The sequence below is a fragment of the Ceratotherium simum genome, chromosome 11, assembly GCF_057802395.1.
Source record: "Ceratotherium simum simum isolate JZ-2026a chromosome 11, ASM5780239v1, whole genome shotgun sequence".
NCBI classification, from domain to species: domain Eukaryota; kingdom Metazoa; phylum Chordata; class Mammalia; order Perissodactyla; family Rhinocerotidae; genus Ceratotherium; species Ceratotherium simum.
The window spans coordinates 51,810,700-51,829,851 of record NC_141910.1 but is presented as its reverse complement, the minus strand read 5'-3'; the positions used below and the strand labels follow the sequence as shown (position 1 = coordinate 51,829,851).

Genomic DNA, 19,152 nt, shown 5'->3' with positions numbered 1-19,152 from the left:
ACTCAAGATGCAAACTGAGGAGTTGTCTTGATCTCCCTCTTTCTCACACCTCCCACTCCACATCCAACTTTCAGCAGTCCTGTAAACTCTCAAGATAGAGCTTGACCAAATTTAACCGCCTCCGCTGCCACCACTATGCCTAGTTCCTCTCACCTCTTATCTAGAGATGTGCAGTATTTTCCTAATTGGTTTCCCGTCTCCACCTGCCCCCCCCCCCCCAGTCTATTTTCAATGGCAGCCAGAGTGATTTTTTTTTTTTTTTAAGACCGCATTGAATCTGTAGATTGCTTTAGGAAGTATGGACATTTTAACTATGTTAATTCTTCGAATCCAAGAGCACAGAATATCTTTACATTCCTTTGTGTCTTCTTCATTTCTTTCAACAACATTTTATAGTTTTCAGTGCACAAGTCTTTCACTTCTTTGGTTAAATTTATTTCTAGGTATTTTATTCTTTTTATTGCAATTGTAAATGGGATTGTATTCTTAATTTCTCTTTCTGCTACTTTGTTGTTAGTGTATAGAAACACAATTGATTTTTGTATGTTGATTTTGTATCACATTTTTCACAGAAATAGAACAAAGAATCCTAAAATTTATATGGGACAACAAAAGACCCTGAATAGCCAAAGGAATCCTTAGAAAAAAGAACAAAGCTGGAGGTTTTGTTCACACTCCCTGATTTCAAAATATACCACAAAGCTATAGTAATCAAAACAGGATGGTACTGGCACACAAACAGACACACAGATCAATGGAACAAAATCAAGAGCCCAGAAATAAACCCACACATCTATGGACAGCTAATTTTCGACAAGGGAGCCAAGAAATACAATGGAGAAAGGAAAGTCTCTTCAAGAAATGGTGCTGGGAAAACTGGACAGCCACATGCAAAAGAATGAAAGTAGACCATTATCTTACAGCATACACAAAAGTTAACTCAAAATAGATTAAAGCCTTGAATGTAAGACCTGAAACCATAAAGCTTCTAGAAGAAAACTAGGCAGTACACTCTTTGACATTGGTCTTAGCAGCATATTTTCAAATGCCATGTCTTATCAGGCATGGGAAACAACAGAAAAAATAAACAAATGGGACTACATCAAACTAAAAAGCTTCTGCACAGCAAAGGAAACCATCAACAAAACAAAAAGACAACCCAACAATTGGGAGAAGATATTGCAAACCATATATCTGATAAGAGGTTAATATCCAAAATATATAAAGAACTCATACATCTCAACAACAAAAAAAACTAACAACCCAATTAAAAAATGGGGAAAAGATCTGAACAGACATTTTTCCAAAGAAGATATACAGATTGCCAACAGGCACATGAAAAGATGTTCAATATCACTAATTATTAGGGCAATGCAAATCAAAACTCCCATGAGATATCACCTGATGCCTGTTGGAATGGCTATAATTAACAAGACAAGAAATAACAAGTGTTGGAGAGGATGTGGAGAAAAGGGAATTCTCATATGCTGCTGGTGGGAATGCAAACTGGTGCAGCCTCTATGGAAAATACTATGGTGATTCCTCAAAAAATTAAGAATAGAACTGCCATACGATTCAGCTATTTCACTGCTGAGTATTTATCCAAAGATCATGAAAACATGAATGTGTAAAGATATATGCACCCCTATGTTCATTGCAGCATTATTCATAATAGCCAAGACTTGGAAACAACCTAAGTGCCCATCAATGGATGAATGGATAAAGAAGACGTGGTATATATACACAGTGGAATACTACTTAGCCATAAAAAAGACAAAATCATCCCATTTGCAACAACATGGGTGGACCTTGAGGGTACTATGCTAAGTAAAACAAGTCAGAGGGAGAAACCCAATTACTGTATGACCTCACTCATAAATAGAAGATAAAAACAGCAACAACAACAACAACAAAACACATAGATACAGAGATTAGATTGGTGGTTACAAGAGGGGAAGGGGGAGGGGGGATGGTGAAAGGAGTGACTAGGCACATGTGTGTGGTGATGGATGGTAATTGGTCTTTGGGTGGTGAACATGATGTAATCTACACAGAAACTGAAATATAATGATGTACACCTGAAATTTATACAATATTATAAACCAATGTTACCTCTAAAAAAAAAAAAGAGGAGAAAGAAAAAAAATAAAGATCACACCACAGTCTTGCTTCTAACCCTTCAGGGGCATCCCATTGTGCTCCGGATAAAATCCACATCCGCTAACCTGGGTCCTACGACCCTCCATGTTCTGCCCCTGCCTGCCCCTTCCATCTCAACTACCACTGGCCCCTGTGCTCACCAGCTCCAGCCACGAAGACTTGTCATTCCTCAAACAAGCCGGTCTTGTTTCTGCCACTGGCCCTTTAGACTTGACCTTCCTTCAGCCTGGAAAGCCTTTCTTGCAGATCTTTCCCTGTGTACGTTTCCGTCATGCAAATATTAGAATCTCACTTCCTCTGTGGAGCCTTCGCCCACCATCTGTGGTAAGACAGCTTCCCTCCTCTGGCCCCTCCACCCCGACACTCTTTATCCTCTTCTTGTCTACCGAGCACTTATCAGTATCTGAAGTTATATAATTTATTTGTTTCTTTAAGCATTTTAATCATGAAACAATCTAAAATTCAAAAGGGAAAAGTAATATAATAGATACCTATGTATCTAGATATTAATATTTTGCCTTGTGTCAGTTCTCCCTCTCTTTTTGAAGAAATAAACCAGATAAAAATAAGCCCCATCCTCCATCCTTTCTCCTCCCTCCCTCTCCGCCACTGAAGTTAGAAGGTAGCCTTCCCATGTACCACAATGTGTGAAAGCGTAAACAATACAGAATCTATATTACAGACTTAATTTTTGTATTGTAAAATTATACATAAATGATATCCTATCCCTTTTTGGAACTTGCCTTTTTTCCACTAAATGTTGTTTTGAGATTTATCCATGTTGATACATGTAGGTTTAGTGTGTTCTTTTATTCTGCTGAATCCTTTCCTATGATATAAGTAAACCACAGATGATTTTTGCATCCCCTACTTGAAGGATAGTTAGGTTGTTTTGCTTTTTCTCTTTTGTAAACAATGTTGCAAGTGACCGTCCTTGCCCAAGTCTATTTGTGCCAACCTCTCTCTACTGTAGACACTTAGAAGAGAATTGCTGGGTCATAGGATATGCGTGTGTTCAGAACAATTCCCTAATTACCTACATTACTATCTATACCTGTATAGGGTAGGTTGGTGGTGCTGTCACTTTGGTGCATGTGGAATCACCTGGAGGGCTCCTTAAAACACAGATTGCGGGGCCCCATCCCTAGAGTTTCTATTTCATTAGGCCAGAGGTGGGGGCTGAGAATTTGCGTTTCTAAGATGTTTCCAGGTGATGCTGATGCTGTTGATCCGAGGACCACACTTTGAGATCCACTAGGTCTGGGGAAGTCAAATCTCTGTGACTTATTTTAACAAAGGCTCTTGCTCACATTCTCAAACATGGATTAGAAAGGGGACCCTGATCATTTTGGCCCTACCATCTTATGATGTTATCTCAACGCAAGGCTTTCAGAATTTGGAGGACTTCTGCTAATGGTCTTCTGGGTTTCCTGCGTTGCTGTTGAGAACTTTGATGCCATTCAGATTCCCTATTTTTTACTATTATCTTATTTTTCTCCTTGGGAGCTTGCAGAATCTTGATCACCACTGGTCTGAAATTTCATGTTGATGTGCTCCTGTGTGGCTCTTTTCATCCACAGTGCTTGGCACTTGGTGGATGCTTTCCTTCTGGAAATATATGTCCTTCTGTTCTGGGAAATCTTCTTGAATTATTTCTTTGATATTTTTATTCTCTTCATTTCCTCTGTTTATTCTTTCTGGGAGCTGACAGCTAATTGGATCTAATGGTTTAATCCTCTTAATTTTCTTTTCTTTTCTTTCCTATATATCACATGTGTTTATAGTTGTTTTATTTTCTAGAAGGTTTATTCAATTCTGTCATCCAACCTTTCTATTACTTTTACATATTTATCATCATATTAAAAAAATAAACTTTATTTTCTTAAGAACAGTTTTAGATTGTAAAGAAACTATGACGATAACACAGTGTTCCCACATACCCCACACTCAGTTCCCCCTATTTTTAGCATCTTACATTAGTATGGTACATTTGTTACAATTAATAAGCCAATATTAAGGCTTTATTATGAACTAAAATCCGTAGTTTATTCAGATTTCCTTAGTTTTTGCTGAATTTCCTTTTTCTGTTCCAGGACCCCATTAGAATATCACATTAGATTTAGTTGTCATGTTTCCTTAGGCTATTCTTGACTTTGGCAACTTCTCAGACTTTCCCTGTTTTTGATGACCCTGACAGTTTTGAAGAGTACTGGTCAGGGATTTTTTTACAATGTCCAATCAGGAATTTTTTTTTTTTTTTTGTGAGGAGGACTAGCCCTGAGCTAACATCTGATGCCAATCCTCCCCTTTTTTCTTGAGCAAGACTGGCCCTGGGCTAACATCCGTGCCCATCTTCCTCTACTTTATATGGGATGCCACCCACAGCATGGCTTGCCAACCGATGCGTCGGTGCTCGCCTGGGATCCGAACCTATGAACCCCGGGCTGCTGTAGCGGAGCGCGCGTGCTTAACCGCTGCGCCACTGGGCGGCCCCTTTTTTTTTTTTTTTTTTTTTTTATGATTAGACGGGAGTTATTGGGCCTGGGGAGAAAGACCACAGAGGTTAAGCACCATTTTCATCATATCATATCCAGGGTATGTACTGTCAACATGACCCACCACTGTTGAAGCTGACCTTGCTCTCCTGGCTGAGGTCCTGTTCCTCAGGCTTCTTTCTTCCCCTGCCCCCCTCCCTGTGCTCTTTGAAAGGACGTGCTGTGTGCAGCCCACACAAGCTGCAGGGGACCAATGCTCCATCTCCTCGAGGGCTCTGTCATCATGTTTTTATTTCTAAGAACTTTATTTCCTGGAAACATTGTTTTAAGTAATCTTTAGTTCTTAGATTATGGTCACAATCATTTATCTTTCTGAGGGTATTAAAGTTTTTAAAAGTTTTCCTAAGCTTTCTGCATTTTTCTTCCCCCAACTTCCTTTTTATATGTTTGTCTCCTTCAGACTAGAATCTTTTCTCAAACATTCGTTGATTCTTGGCTGTCTGTTCGTATTTTAAGACTGGGACATTACAAAGCTGCAGGGAAGCTCAATGTAGATGAGGCTTGTCGACTGGTAGGCAACTGGCTGGCTTGTTTCACTGGGTGTATTAGTTTCCTGTGGCTGCTGTAACAAATTACCACAAACTTGGTGGCTTAAAACAACGGAACTTTATTCTCTCACAGTTCTGAAGACCAGACATCTGAAATCAGTATTGTGGGCTCAAATCAAGGTGTGGCAGGCCACACTCCCTCCAGAGACTCTAGGGGAGAATCTGTTCCTTGCGTCTTCCAGCTTCTGGTGGCTGCCAGGATTCCTTGACTTGCGGCCACATCTCTTCAACTTCCACCTCTGTGTTCACATTGCCTCCTCCTCTGTATGTGTGAAATCTCTCTCTGCCTCTCTCTCATAAGGACACTTATGGTGGCATTTAGGGCCCACCCAGATAATCCAGGATAATTATCCCACCTCAAGATCCTCAACTTCATCACATCTGCAAAGACTCCTTTTCCTTATAAGATAACAGTTACAGGTTTATGGGATGAGGGCTTGATACTTTTGGAGGGCCATAATTCAGCCTACTACCACTTGCAGTATCTGGAGTTTTTCTCTTCTTGGTCAGTTCCTCCAATGAGGAATTCTCTAACCTACTCCTGCCTAGCTGTTGCGTTCTTGGAACTGAGGGGAGGAAGGGGGCATATACCTTTAAGTTGGTAGACTTGTATCCCTGCTTATAGTAGAGAATTCACCCTTGATGATGTCTAATGACCCCAAGACGAGAAAGACTTTAGTTTAACCTCTTCAGAGAGGGAGCCCCTAGTCTTGTGTGATGGTAGGGGAAGGGCCGGGGGTGAGGGAATGGGCTAGAGGATCTAGTTACCTTTTAAACATATTTGTAACTAATTTTCTTGTCTGCTGAACATCTGAAGTAGAGGCACCTTCAATTCCTGGGCCTTTCTGGGGCTCTTAGGCAGAGTGAATCAGGCTGCTTGTGAACCTCGATATCAACTTCTAGTCTCCTATGTAAGGTATCACTTGTCCATAAACTTTCCATTTTCCAAAATTTTGTCATTGTTGTTGTCTTTGCGGATTTTTATGAACTAAAAAGACTCCCTTTAGTGTTTTGTGTGTGTGTGTGTGTATTTTCGGGGGAAGCATGGGTTCAATCTGCCATTTAAAATTATGTGATGCTCTTACAGCCATTACATAAAACAGTATGGAGATTCCTCAAAAAGTTAAAAATAGAACGACCTTAAGATCCAGCAATCCCACTTCCAGATATATATCCAAAGGAGATGAAATCAGTATCTCAAAGAGATATCTGCATTCCCAAGTTCATTGAAGCATTATTCACAATAGCCAAAATATGGAAACAATGTAAATATCCTTTGACAGATGAGTGGATAAAGAAAATGTGGCGTGTATATATACAATGGAATATTATTCAGCCTTAAAAAAGAAAATCCTGCCATTTGCAACAACATGGATGAACCTGGAGGACATTACATTAAATGAAATAAGCCAGACACAGAAAGACAAATACCGCATGATTTCACTTATATGTGGAATCACAGAAGCAGAGAGTAGAATGATGGTGCCAGGGGCTGGGGGGAGGGGGAAATGAGGAGGTGTCCGTCAGGGAGTACAAAGTTTCAGTTATGCATGATGAATAAGTTCTGGAGATCTAATGTACAGACAGTGTTTTCCAAACTTATTTTTAACTGTGGAATGAGTCTGACCACCACTATCACCTGCAGCACTTTTGTGCTGATAATTATTTCCTTTTCTCCTTTATTCTGTTAATATGGAGAATTTCACTGATCACTTTTTCTAATGTTAACTCAATGTTGCATTCCTGGAACAAACTCAACTTTGTTGTTATATATATATAAAAAAAAATTATATGTGGCTCTCAATTGTGGTCTCCCAGCCAACATCATCAGCATCACCTGGGAACTTGTTAGAAATGCAAATTCTCAGTGACCCCAGACCTTCTGAATCATAAGCTCTCAGGATGGGGTCTAGTAATCTGTGTTTTACCAAGGCTTTCTGATGAGTCTGATATATGCCAACGTTTGAGAGCCCCTGTTGTAGAGGTGTGTTGATTCTTCTCCTCTTACCCTCTCCCATGAGAATCTGGGATCATTTGGCCCAAGAGCACCATCTTAAGGCCCACGGTGAGACCTGGAGGAGGGCAGGAGAAAGACTCACCATGTGTCTGTTTTAGAAGTAAATATTCCTTCCATGAAGGCCTCTGGGGGCATCCATTTGACAGGCAGCATTGCACAGCCTCCCTTTCGGTAGTAGCTCGCTCTGTGAGGGAGAAAACGAAAACTCAACTTTGTTCTAGTGATGGCTCTGAGAGGAAGCTCCAGGCAACTTGAGAAAGTGGAAAAACAAGGTCTACCCATTAAAGGATTGAAATTAATGAGGTGTTCTTGTGGTTCAGGAGGAGAGTAGGGGAACACAGATCATTTAGTTAAGAACTTTGAGGTCATTTAATAGGAGACAAAACAGCCCTCTGGAGGCATGAAAGAAAACATCTATACAATGACTAAAATATCTACTAGCAGATGGTTAGATTTCCCTGATGGGTTTTGTTTATTATAACTCACAATGAATAACACTACTGCAACCTTGTAAGTACAGCCTGTTCCTGACGATCCACAGTAATGCAAGACCCAAAATGGGAGAACTGAGAGCAAGGCTTGTGTCTTATTCACTTTGGATCCTCCACGGCACTCATACAGCGTTTAGTTCAGTATAAGCACTCAACAAATAACCTGGGAGCTGGTGGGAAGCTGCCTCCCAGAGCACACCCCGACAGGAGAACACAGGGCTGGGGGCGGAGCTGGCTTCAAAAGCATAGGAGTTAATTTGTTAGTTTTTATCAGTGAGTTGCATTAATGACATCACTGATAAAAAGTAATAAATTAACTCATACCTTTGAAGCCAGCTCCTCCCCCAGCCCTGTGTTCTCCTGTCGGGGTGTGCTCTGGGAGGCAGCTCCTCGCCAGCTGCCTAGATTAATTAATTACTTCATTAAACATATACTGAGTATTTAGCATGTATCAGGTACTCTGCCATGTGCCAAGGACATAAATAAGTCATAGTCTCTCTCTTCCGAGGATACGGTTTAGTGGGAGAAACAGACACATAAACAGTTGCAGTGCAGAACAACACATATAATGATGTAGGTATGTAGGTAGCTCAGTGACACAAATGGAGAGTTGATTTGTTCCAGTTGAAGCGGGGGGGTAAGGTACAGGAAAAGTGTCATAGAAAGGGGCTGATGGAGCTGAGTGGTGAAGAAGCTCTCCCAGAAGACCGTCCCTGACACATGAAATTGCACAGGGCGTGTGGGAACGGTGGTTCCAGAGGTAAGTTAGGGTGGTGAAGCCTGGAGGTGGGGAGCTCACTGGGTAGTAACAGAAGGTCAAGTGGAGTGTCCCGAGGTAGTGTGGCGGAGACCAGTGGCAGACGACTGTAGTTAAAAACATTCCTAACTCATAATTCTCCGTGTGCTGCTCCATGGTAACAGGACGCCATCAGCATTCTCACCCCGTGGAGATTGTTACCACTTCTGTCGGAGGCCTTCAGGGTCCCCCTTATTCTCCAAAGAGTGAAAGCTCTACAGAACCATCTCTCCTCACTCTACCCCTGGATCAGGGAAGGTGTAATTAGTGACCATGCAAAGGAGGGACTTGCTCAGCTCAAGAAACAAGTCACTGTTGTAAATAATTAGACAAAGAAGAAGCAAGTGTTGGGAAGAGATGAGTGAGAGAAAGTGCAATAGAAGTGTTTTTTTTTTTCTATTTTAAAAAATTATTTTATTTTTTTAATGTAGTCTTGAGAATACGACAGGGAAAAAGAAATAAGGCTGAGCTAAGTACCTATGGGCTTTGACCTACACTCCTGTGTCTCTTGTGGGTAAAGAGACCAATGAGCTGGGCCTAGTCTCCTGGCAGTTCTCGGGTGCTCTTTCCTGGGATGAGCAGTCTGTTTAGAATTCCTGAGTATTGAGGAGAGGAGTTAAGTAAGTTGAAGTTTATGTTGTAGCCTTTTCCCATATCAAGTATCCAGGTTATTCTGTGTCTCAGAACATGCTAGGATTAGAGAGTGGGAACCAGAAAGACAACCTAATTAAGAACTTGGTGTCAATTATTGCTGGCAGTACGATCCTAGGATTAGACCTTCAAGCACAGGTACCAGTTAAGGTTTCCCATATCCTGAAAATGAACTCAATGGAATTTTAGGTGGCAAGTTGACAAGGTACAACAGATGATTTAAGGCACAAGCGGCCATTCACCTGAGGGGATGAGGTTGAGGAGGCGGGCTTTAATGGGTGATGGCAGTCCTTACTCACCTGTAGATGTCTCGGGCCATTCCAAAGTCTCCAATCTTGGCCACTCTTCCAGGGCCTGGACATGTCAAGAGGCAGTTTCTGGCAGCGATGTCCCTGGAAAGAAAAAAATGAGAAAATGCACTTCCTAATTTTATCCCTGGTAAGATAAATGTATGATATTCATCGCAAGGATTTTCACTTCCAATTTGAAGTTCAAATAGTTCCCTCCTCTGCCCTATAGTTCCTTCACTTCATTATACTTCAGTTTGAAAGACATAGCTGTACCAATTCTAGGCCTCAGAACTAACAGAGAAATGGAAAAAGATTAGGGAGATGATTGGAAATGTTTAATGGGATAACAATAATGAAAATAACTATAATAGAAACTAGAATTTATTGGCTTTTTACTATAAACTGAGCATTGTTCTAAGTGCTTCATATCTAATTCTCATCACAACCCTATAAGATAGATGGTGCCATTTTAATCCATGCTAAAAGCGGATAATATAGGGATATGAGAAATGCCATTTGGCTTTAGGCTATTGTTTTATACATTTTGCTGATGGTTTCTGCCAATTGTTTGAAGGAGTGTCCTGGGACAGCAGGACTTCCATACTCTCAAGTTCAAGTAGGTCCAGGTATTCCCAAATATTTCTATTTTTCTTTTTTTTTTTTTGGTGAGGAAGACTGGCCCTGAGCTAACATCTGTGCCCATCTTCCTCTGTTTTATGTGGGACACCTGCCACAGCATGGCCTGATGAGTGGTGCGTAGGTCTGTGCCCAGGATGCAAACCTGTGAACCCCGGGCTGCCAACGTGGAGCATGTGAACTTAACCACTACGCCACTGGGCCGGCCATTTTAGTTTTCTCTTTTAATAAGCCATTATGGTTCTTGCATCCACGATTTTATCTAAAGTCTTTGCTAAGCCATATGCATCATTGTTACATGGCTGAAGAATCACATCTTTCAAGTTATAAAGTTATCTTGTCTTCTTCGTTGTTCTATTGCAGATGGCCTATTTTCCTACAGCATGCCTCTAAGGCATGACTAGAAGCTTTCCAAGACTCGTCAGCTTCCACTGGCTGCTTACCCATTCTTGATATGTACGTGGGAACCAAGGATGCAGCCAGAGGAAGCCTGGAATGGGTCTCTAATAATAGTAAAGTCCTGGACAGAAAAACAAAACTACTTCTTAGGGGGCACAGGTGGTGTTTTCATATTTTCAACTGCTTTCATGGAGGTCCTGATCTTTGGTTGAGAAAGAAGGACACGGAAAATAAACAACTGGGTAGTATCCCCGTGGCTTAGCGGTTAAGTGCGCGCGCTCCGCTGCTGGTGGCCTGGGGTCGGATCCTGGGCGCGCACCGACGCACGGCTTCTCCGACCATGCTGAGGCCGCGTCCCACATACAGCAACTAGAAGGATGTGCAGCTATGACATACAACTATCTACTGGGGCTTTGGGGGGGGAAATAAATAAATAAATAAAAATTATTTAAAAAAAAGGATCTGGATTGGGGATCATGGCTTAGGATACCAGAACAATGGGCCAGGATGGGAGATGGTGTTGTTAATGCCACTGACCTGATCCAGGACATTTAAGTTGAATTTTGAGGAGCAATGTTGAATAAAATGCCCTAATAAAACTGTAAAAGCATAACACGTATGACATCAAAAAGAAGAAAAATAGTGGGATATATAGCTATTATTTCTCAAGAGAAATACAGCGAAGTAGACCAGGAACAATATTTATGGCTCCAGAAATGTCTTTATGTGGATGTGCATGGAATGATTGCTTAAAAAAGTGATCTTGAATTTAATGGCAAGAAAGTAAATGTAGCATCATAGAACACACCAAGAATTGGTAGAATGACACATAATTCTTGAAATGGCAATAAAGTATGTCCAAAGGAAACAGATCTAATAGAAAAATGGGAGTATGTGGATCTGGTGAAGGAGGTCTGCTCTGAATTTAGGAGTGCGTGGGAATCTGTGAATCTTAAGGCAGATATAAGGTGTAGAAGAGAGAGAATTAGTTGTAATACTGTTGTGGGAATGTGCCACACACCTCCCAGAAGATATAAAAGACGCTTTCCTAATCGCTCTTACCCCAGAAGACAAGTTTTGATTGAGACGGACAATTTTTGCTAGAAGTTGCCTTTTACTTATAAAGCAGATCATCTGATATATTCTTGATTTTATCTCTGACATTTCACTTCTCAAAAAAGATAAAAGGAGCAACAAACTATTACTCTGGGATCTAATTCTGACCTTCAGTAACTATGTACAGATATGAAAGTGATAGGAATCTTGAGAGAATGTGATCCTATTATCTTATTAGCTATAGTAACAGAGCACTGGATATAGTCAAAATGTATCATGGCTCTCGGGAAGCAGATTTCAAAATAGCAGAGGAAAAATGGATATGCTCCCTCAACCAGAGAATCTGTGTGCTTGGTGACTAACATGGGGTGGAGATGAAAAAGCAGAAACAATCTCAGGGAGAAGCAAAGGGCTCTGAGACCTGAAGTCACCAAGGTGACTACACCGGTTGCTCTCGGATGAGTCCCAACTTAAAGGATATAGACAAAAGATTGATGGAAATATGGATCTAACCAAGAAGGAATTCCAAAAAGAGCACAATCTTGGCATGTCTGAGCAACAATAAAGCCCAGAGCTGAGATTTCTGGGAAGTTCTGAGCACAAGAAAAAGGGCAAGAACGGCAATGGCAATGGCAATGGCGCTGTGAAGCAAAGGGTGAGCTTGGGCTGAGGACATAAAAGACTGGCCCCAGCTCCTCTCGTGCGTCTATTTTCTGTCTAGCACAATGATCTGCAAGTTGGAAAGGTTTAGAAACAAGAGGAAGATCTGAAGACCAAAACGATGATGTGACAGCAACAGGATAAACCAATGTGAGAATTTATCACCTTGTCTCAGGAATGACTTTGGGACTTGGGTGAGTGTATTTCTTGATCTTTAATTTCCCCATTTTTATTAGGGAAGAAAGCATAGCTTGTTATTGACTTATGTGCTTTTCTATTTCTAAACTCATACAGCACCTCTCATTTCCTACTTTGTACTCACATATTCTACTTACTAGGAACATGTCTTTGAAGACATGGGTTAATAAATGATTGCTAGTTCACCAGGTTGTTATTTACTAAATTAGAAGCAAATCATTAGGACAGCTTTGCAAAGAGCCTAACAATCTATTTGAATTTTCAGATTTCTGAGTCAAGCTGTCAGCTGAGAAAAGTCATCAACATCCACATGGAAAGAAACATGTGTAATCTATGATGCCTACAGCATTATATGTGGACTTGACGTCCCAGTCCAAACACCATTTAAACATAAAGGTCTTATAGAGTAGAAGAAATGAAGTATAGAAGTAAAGAAAATAATCATTATGCTTCATTTCAGAGTATTTTAGAAAAAAATTATCTAACAAACATTATTGTGCCCCACTATATGCCAGGGATACGAAGAAGAATACAGCAGGGTCCTTGCCTTTGAGTTATCCATAGTCAAATATGTGAAAATATGGATTCCTTACTTCCCCTTAAGGAGCCCAGTTTTCTAGGTGGGGGAAACATTAAGGTGACACAGGACTTGAACACACCACTGCAAGATAGAGGCAGGAGTCCCCGAAGGAGGTCAGGAATATCTCATGTAGGTGTCCAGCACTGGGATGGGTATTTTATGATACCCATTTTGCATACGGGGCAAATGAAGCCCTGATTCCATAAGTAATCATCTTAAAGACAAATGAAGCTGATCATCCAAACAACTTTGGAGAAAGACCTACTGTTCTACTCTGAAGGGGGAGATCTGGGCCCTTGAGACAGGGAAGCATACAGAAGGCGGGGGGAAGAGCAAGGTCACTGACTCACCGGTGGATGAAGTGATTTTCCTCTAGATACTGACATCCACAGGCGATGTCCTGAGCCACGTGCAGAAGGTCCAGCATGGCGAGGGAGGAGGGCTGATTCTGTGGGGACATGGAAACGATCCACTAACGAGAAGCTCTTGCGGGAGAGAAAATCTGAAACACTAGCTTCCAGGGCTCACGAGTAGGCCAAGCATGGACACGCTGTCCACCTGGGGCCCTGGCCGCACAGGAGAAATCACCTGGCGGCTTTAAACAAATGCAGATGCCTGGGCCTCCACCCCGACTGATGAATCACTGTCTCCGGTGGGCGCAGATTTTGTAGGTTTCACAGCTCCCCAGGTGAGTTAACGTGCAGCCAGGGCTGAGACCCCAAACCACAGGAGCCCAGGATGGGGCAGATGACTTTCGCTTTTCATTTATTCTGCACATTCTTCCACCCTCATCTTCAGAAACATTTGATCCCTTAAACTTATAAACAAGCCCTGAGAAAATCAAGGGGGAAAATTTTTTTTTTAATCCTCTATTTAAATGTTTAAAAATATTTTTAAAAATTCGTTTTCTTCAAGAAGATCTAGACTTAAAGGGGAATGAAAAAGAAAAGCTTTTGGAAAACGCTGGGCAGCTGAAAAGCGATCTCAAGCTTTTCTGTATGAAGTCTCCTTTGTGTAAAAGGAGACGGCACCCTCTCTGGGGTGCAGCCTGTCTCAGCTTCTCGGACAGTCTGTCGAGTGCCGCGAAGTCTTTTCTGAAGCCACCATCCTGTCTTCACTCTCTTTTAATTCCTAAATCCCCGAAGTCTGCAGGAGCACGTTGTCGTGCGGGGTCACATTCACTTTGTTGTTCTGTGTTTATTTTTCCATGTCTCTAAGCCAACTTTGAGGTCCCCGAGGCAGGGGCATCAGCATCCACGTCCACGCTATGCAGCACAACCCTTGGATCACAGCAGAGGTCCATGGAAATGGGGGGTTTGTTAGTTGATTACAATTGAACTAGGATTTACTTAGATGCCGGTGGGGGTGTTCTCTGTCATGGATCAGGGCCTCCCAGGACTCCTTGCAGCAATCATGTGGGTCTGGAGGAGGCAGAGAGAAGCTGTGCTGCACGAGGCCATGCTTCAAGTCTGGAGGAGACAACTTAGGGAGGGGGAGTTTCTGTCCATAGAACATCAGGCAGTGATTACATACAATACAGCAAGTCCAAGTACATGGTCTCCTTGGTGCAACGTGCTGCGTGGTCAGTAGGGAAGAGAGGTTATCTCCATATTAAAGATGAGAAGGCTGAGGGCTCAAGAGAGGCTAAGTGACTCACTCCAGGTCACACAGCTAATTAGGTGGGGCCAAAACTGCCCTGAGCTGGACTTTAAGGATATGAGTTGGGGGAGGAACAATTCTAGGATTTAAGGTTGAGCTTCTCTGAAGATCGTGTCAGAGAAGGGATGCAGTATATGTGGACACGGTGCCCAGTACCCAAGTGAATACAGAGCACAGCACACAAACGCAGTGAGCAGCATATTTCAGTGGTCAGTGGAGCTGACCTGAGCTTCATCCCTGTTCCTCCCTTACTGGCTGTGTGACCTGGAGCTAAGTGCTCTGCCTCTCTCCAAGCCACAGTGTCCTTGTCTGTGAAAGTGGCATGACACCATCGATCTCACTGGATTGTTATGAGGACACTCAGAAAGAGGCGCAGAATGGATGCTTCATCAAGTGGTCTGCAGTTATGCATGGGGTTACACTGTGTAGGGTCGTGGGGGTCTCAAGAAATGGTCCTTGTGTTTGGCTTCTCCAGGGGCCTTGTTAGAGTCAGAAGTACCAGGCACTGTGAGAGAGACAGTCCCCATTTCCTGGAGAAACGAAAGTAATATACTTCCGAGGGAAATACACATCTATGTTGCTATTATATGTATTAGAAATATCTTCAGGAAAATGTTTTCTCTTCCTACCAAAGGAGGACCCAGTCCTAGCTTCCCCTGAGTCTCTTTGTGTCTTAGCCCCCATCACTCAGGATGCGAGGACCGTTGTTCTCAAATGCTCTGTGAGCCTGGCGCTGCAGGGACTAAATCTTCCCAGGCATTAACCCACGGACCAGGTTTATCTGGGCTCCCTGTCTTTGGCTGCTCAGAGCAAATTAACTTCTCCGCTAATCAGTCTGCACAGAAGCAGATAGTTGGCAACCCGTGGCGTGTGTGTGTGTGCTCACGTGTGTGTGTGTGTGTGTGTGTGTGTGTGGTTGGGGGAGGTGTGGACGTTGTTGCAAAACCAATACCTAAACTAGCAGTGAGAGTGTAGTGGTGTGCCCAATGCCATTTGTATCCATCCTGGACAAAGAAGGAGGTGGAATCCGCGTTTTTTTGCCCGATCTGCCACTTCCTTTGGCAATCAGACATTCTTCAGGCAGTCGTGGTTATGGATGTAGCCCATCCAGCAGTCAGAGAGATCTCGTCCAGTATTTCCTGAAGCAGGCAGGTGGGATGCCCTTCGATCAAACAGGCGTGGGAATTCCCGGGTTAAATAGGTTTCTTTATCACAGGAATTATCAGAGTCTTTGCTATATACTAATGTGCATTGAGAATCAAGAAGAGGGAGACTGCAGTGGCTCTGGAATTTGACCACAGAATTCTTTTGAGCGTGCATATGAGTGTGCAGCACCTCAGGGCACCGGCTTCCTTTCTGGGACACTGTTTAGACTAATATCCTCTTTTTACAGGTGAGAAAACAGGCCCAGTGAAGTGGGATGATTTCTTTCATCACAGCTTCTGAGGGGCTATTCCCAAAGGGTAATATATACTAATAAGACGGAATAATACTGATATTTATCCTTTCCTTAAGTAGCTTCTCCATAATCATTTAGAGACAAAGACTCACAGGACATGGGATAGGAATTGTTTCACCAAGTGAAAAACTGAATAGGGATATATTTAAAAATGGATGCATATAAGGGCGAGAGGGAAAGGTGAAAGGAAGAAGCAAATGCAGACAAGGGACACAAAATACAAAGAGCAGCAAAAATCCATTTTGAGGAGTGATGAGAAGTTACTGCAGGAGCCCTCATATTTCCTGGCTCCTAATGTGGCCGACTTTTCACTGGCACCAAATGCTCCTTCATGCATTTTGGAGCCAGCGTCGGTATGGCAAAATCAGAGCCAAAGATCTAAACCTGAGCATTAGTCCATCGGAGGTTCTCACCTGTACACTGTGACCTCTGGGATCCAAAGAGCCACCTGTGTACTCTAGAGCCATAACTTATAGGCATCACCAAGTTCCAAATAGATGCAGACACTATTGTAGTTAATGACCGCCCCCTTTAATAAAGAGATTACTGACTCCTTAATGGCTTTTGTCATTATTGATTGAATCAACAGATACTAAAAGACAGCTATTCGCGTATATCTGGCATATATTAAACCCTCAATAAATACTTGTTGAAAAAAGATAGAGTCTGCATTTTTCGATATTAAAAAAGGTCCTTTCTTCTTTAAGAGCTGGGGTCCTGGGACCAAATGATGTTTTCATCTGTACTTACGAATTTCATTTCCGTGATAGACATGGTTGGCCAGAGCTTCTATTCTGTCCACTGAGTACGTACGTCTGTTTTGTCACTTCATGTCCATACACACATTATCTGAAGCTGGAGCCTCTTAGACCGTCTCTGAGGTCCTTTGATCCTGACGATCTGTGGACCACTGAGGCCCAGGGAGGGCAGGAAGTGAGGATAGAGACCTCATCTGATTCTGAATGCCCAGGCGAGTGCCTGTGCACCGCAGGTCATTAGGTAAGCCCTGACAGTCTCAGGGGGTTCAAATAAATGAATCGGGTGGAATTCAGGCCTTTGAATCCAGTGACTTCCACAGCCTGGAGGCACAACTCTGCCCACCCTCTCTTCAACGTGTTTATTTCTCCAGCCCTGGCGTCCATTAGCCAGTCCCTTCTTCATTGCATGTAGGATTCACTGATATTAGCCCCCTCTGTCCACTCTACATTGCATTCCTTCCCACAGTCACTCTGGACCTCACCCTACTACGTCGAATCTCGTGGCTCTGAGAATTCATATAGGATGCCCAGCAAACCTCTTAAACCCCCTGCAGAAGCTGCTATCACAAATGCATTTGCATGGGGTCACTCCGGAGGGCTGTAATGTGACATTTTAAATCACCCCTCATGGGCAGGTATCTCAGGAAGGACCAGCTCCCCTGGGATGGGTGGCTGTATATGAGGGTGAGGAGAAGGATGATTGGGGTGCTACTGAGACTTGGAGGCACGGTTGGCAAGGAGAGCCACCAAAGGAGGAGCAGGATCAAGGGTTAAAAGAGCGAATTTGGCGGGTGGAATCCTGACCCTTAGAAGTGGCTCTCCCAAGGGGAGTCGACTGTCTCCTGGTAGTGGGCATGCCCTGGGCAGTGCCTGCTGTGAGAGGTCAGAACTTGGCAGCAGGCCCCTGCTCTGAGCCTCCCTGGGGTGGCACTGGGGTGGGAGGTGGGGGGAGATGTCAATGATCTTTCTTTCCTTGCTGGTGCTTTGTTCTCTGAGACAATACTCAAACTACCTTTCATCATCAGGGGAGAGAGATACCTTTGCCTGCAAGAGAGAGAGAATCCCCCCACTCCCAAGGTCCTTGGACTGGCTAAGTGGTGGGTTCTCAGAGCCCCTGTCCAAGGAGGTCTCTCTTTTGCATGCATAATACTTCCTTCTCCTCAAGCCTCAGGAATGTCCAGTGGGAAAACCATGGATCTGACTCTTCCCGAAGTCTGATGTCACGTGTCCCCCATTTGACCTCTGCCAGAAACACTGTTGAGAATCTCAGGGCATGAGGGCTGAAGGCTCTGTCTGGCTGGGTGGTGCTGGGAAAGCCATTGAGGCTGGTGCCCAGACCCTGGCAGAGCCGCCTGCATAGCTGGCAGTGTTGGTTCTCAACGACCCAATCTCATGTTGACACTGCCTGGCTTCTCAAAGAGGATCATTGGGATAAATAGCACAGCAGGTTGGAGGGAGCACTGAATCAGTAGTCACAAGTCCTGAGTTCTAGACCAGCTATTCTACTTCTTGTGTGGCCTCGGCAAGTCACATAACCTCTCTGAGCCACAGTTTTCTAGTCTGTAAAATGGGGGTAAGATCTGTCTACTTCATAGGATGGTTTTGAGAAATGTGAAAACTATGAGGAAGATGATAATAATGGTGATGAGGATTATTACGAGGTGGGGTTAGTCTTTTCTCCCTCACATCCTCCTGCCAGGTGTACTTAGGTGCACACACACTCATCTTTTCAAGGAGTTGGACAAGATTCTTTTTATATGCCAAGATGGGTCACCCAGGGGCTTGTAGGAAGAGTGTGGAGGCTCCTAAGGCTAAGGGATTCTAAATGCGGCCTGACCGTAGGTGGGGCTTGGAGCAGGCGTGACCTTTTGAGGGTTCTGCCACCACTTAGAGTCCTTGTGAGCAGAGTGTTCAGTTCTGGGCTCTCTGTAGCAGAGCGGCTGTCGGTCTGTCTCTGCTTTCTTGGGGGTTGGGAGGGTGCAAGTCTTCCCTGTGGTCCTCACAGTCCAGCGGCAACTCGAGGAAGCCAAGTCCTAACTCGGGGGTCTGCTCTTCTCCCGTTCCTGGTGACCCGGGCCTCCTGAAGACCCTGGCAGGACAGGAGTGGGCAGCTAGACTCTGGGTCCGCACAGTGTGCTGCGTTCTATAATGTAGAACCACCTCTGAGACGTTCTAGTCCGGCCCTGGGATTGCACACTGCAGAGACTGAGGTTAGAGGGGGCAGACTGCCCTAAGCCTC

The 19,152-nt window shown here is 43.4% G+C and overlaps 1 protein-coding gene across 1 annotated transcript in view; it reads right to left on the bottom strand.

The window, feature by feature from the left end:
• Positions 1 to 19,152, bottom strand: part of ALK (ALK receptor tyrosine kinase) — a 685,772-nt gene that overhangs the window by 7,749 nt on the left and 658,871 nt on the right. Inside the window, exons 24-26 of the mRNA XM_087436965.1 lie at positions 13,388 to 13,485; positions 9,518 to 9,610; positions 7,363 to 7,464 (exon numbers count right to left, since the gene is read on the bottom strand). Coding sequence (XP_087293091.1) covers positions 7,363 to 7,464; positions 9,518 to 9,610; positions 13,388 to 13,485 — 293 coding nt within the window. The remainder of the gene's footprint in view (positions 1 to 7,362; positions 7,465 to 9,517; positions 9,611 to 13,387; positions 13,486 to 19,152) is intronic.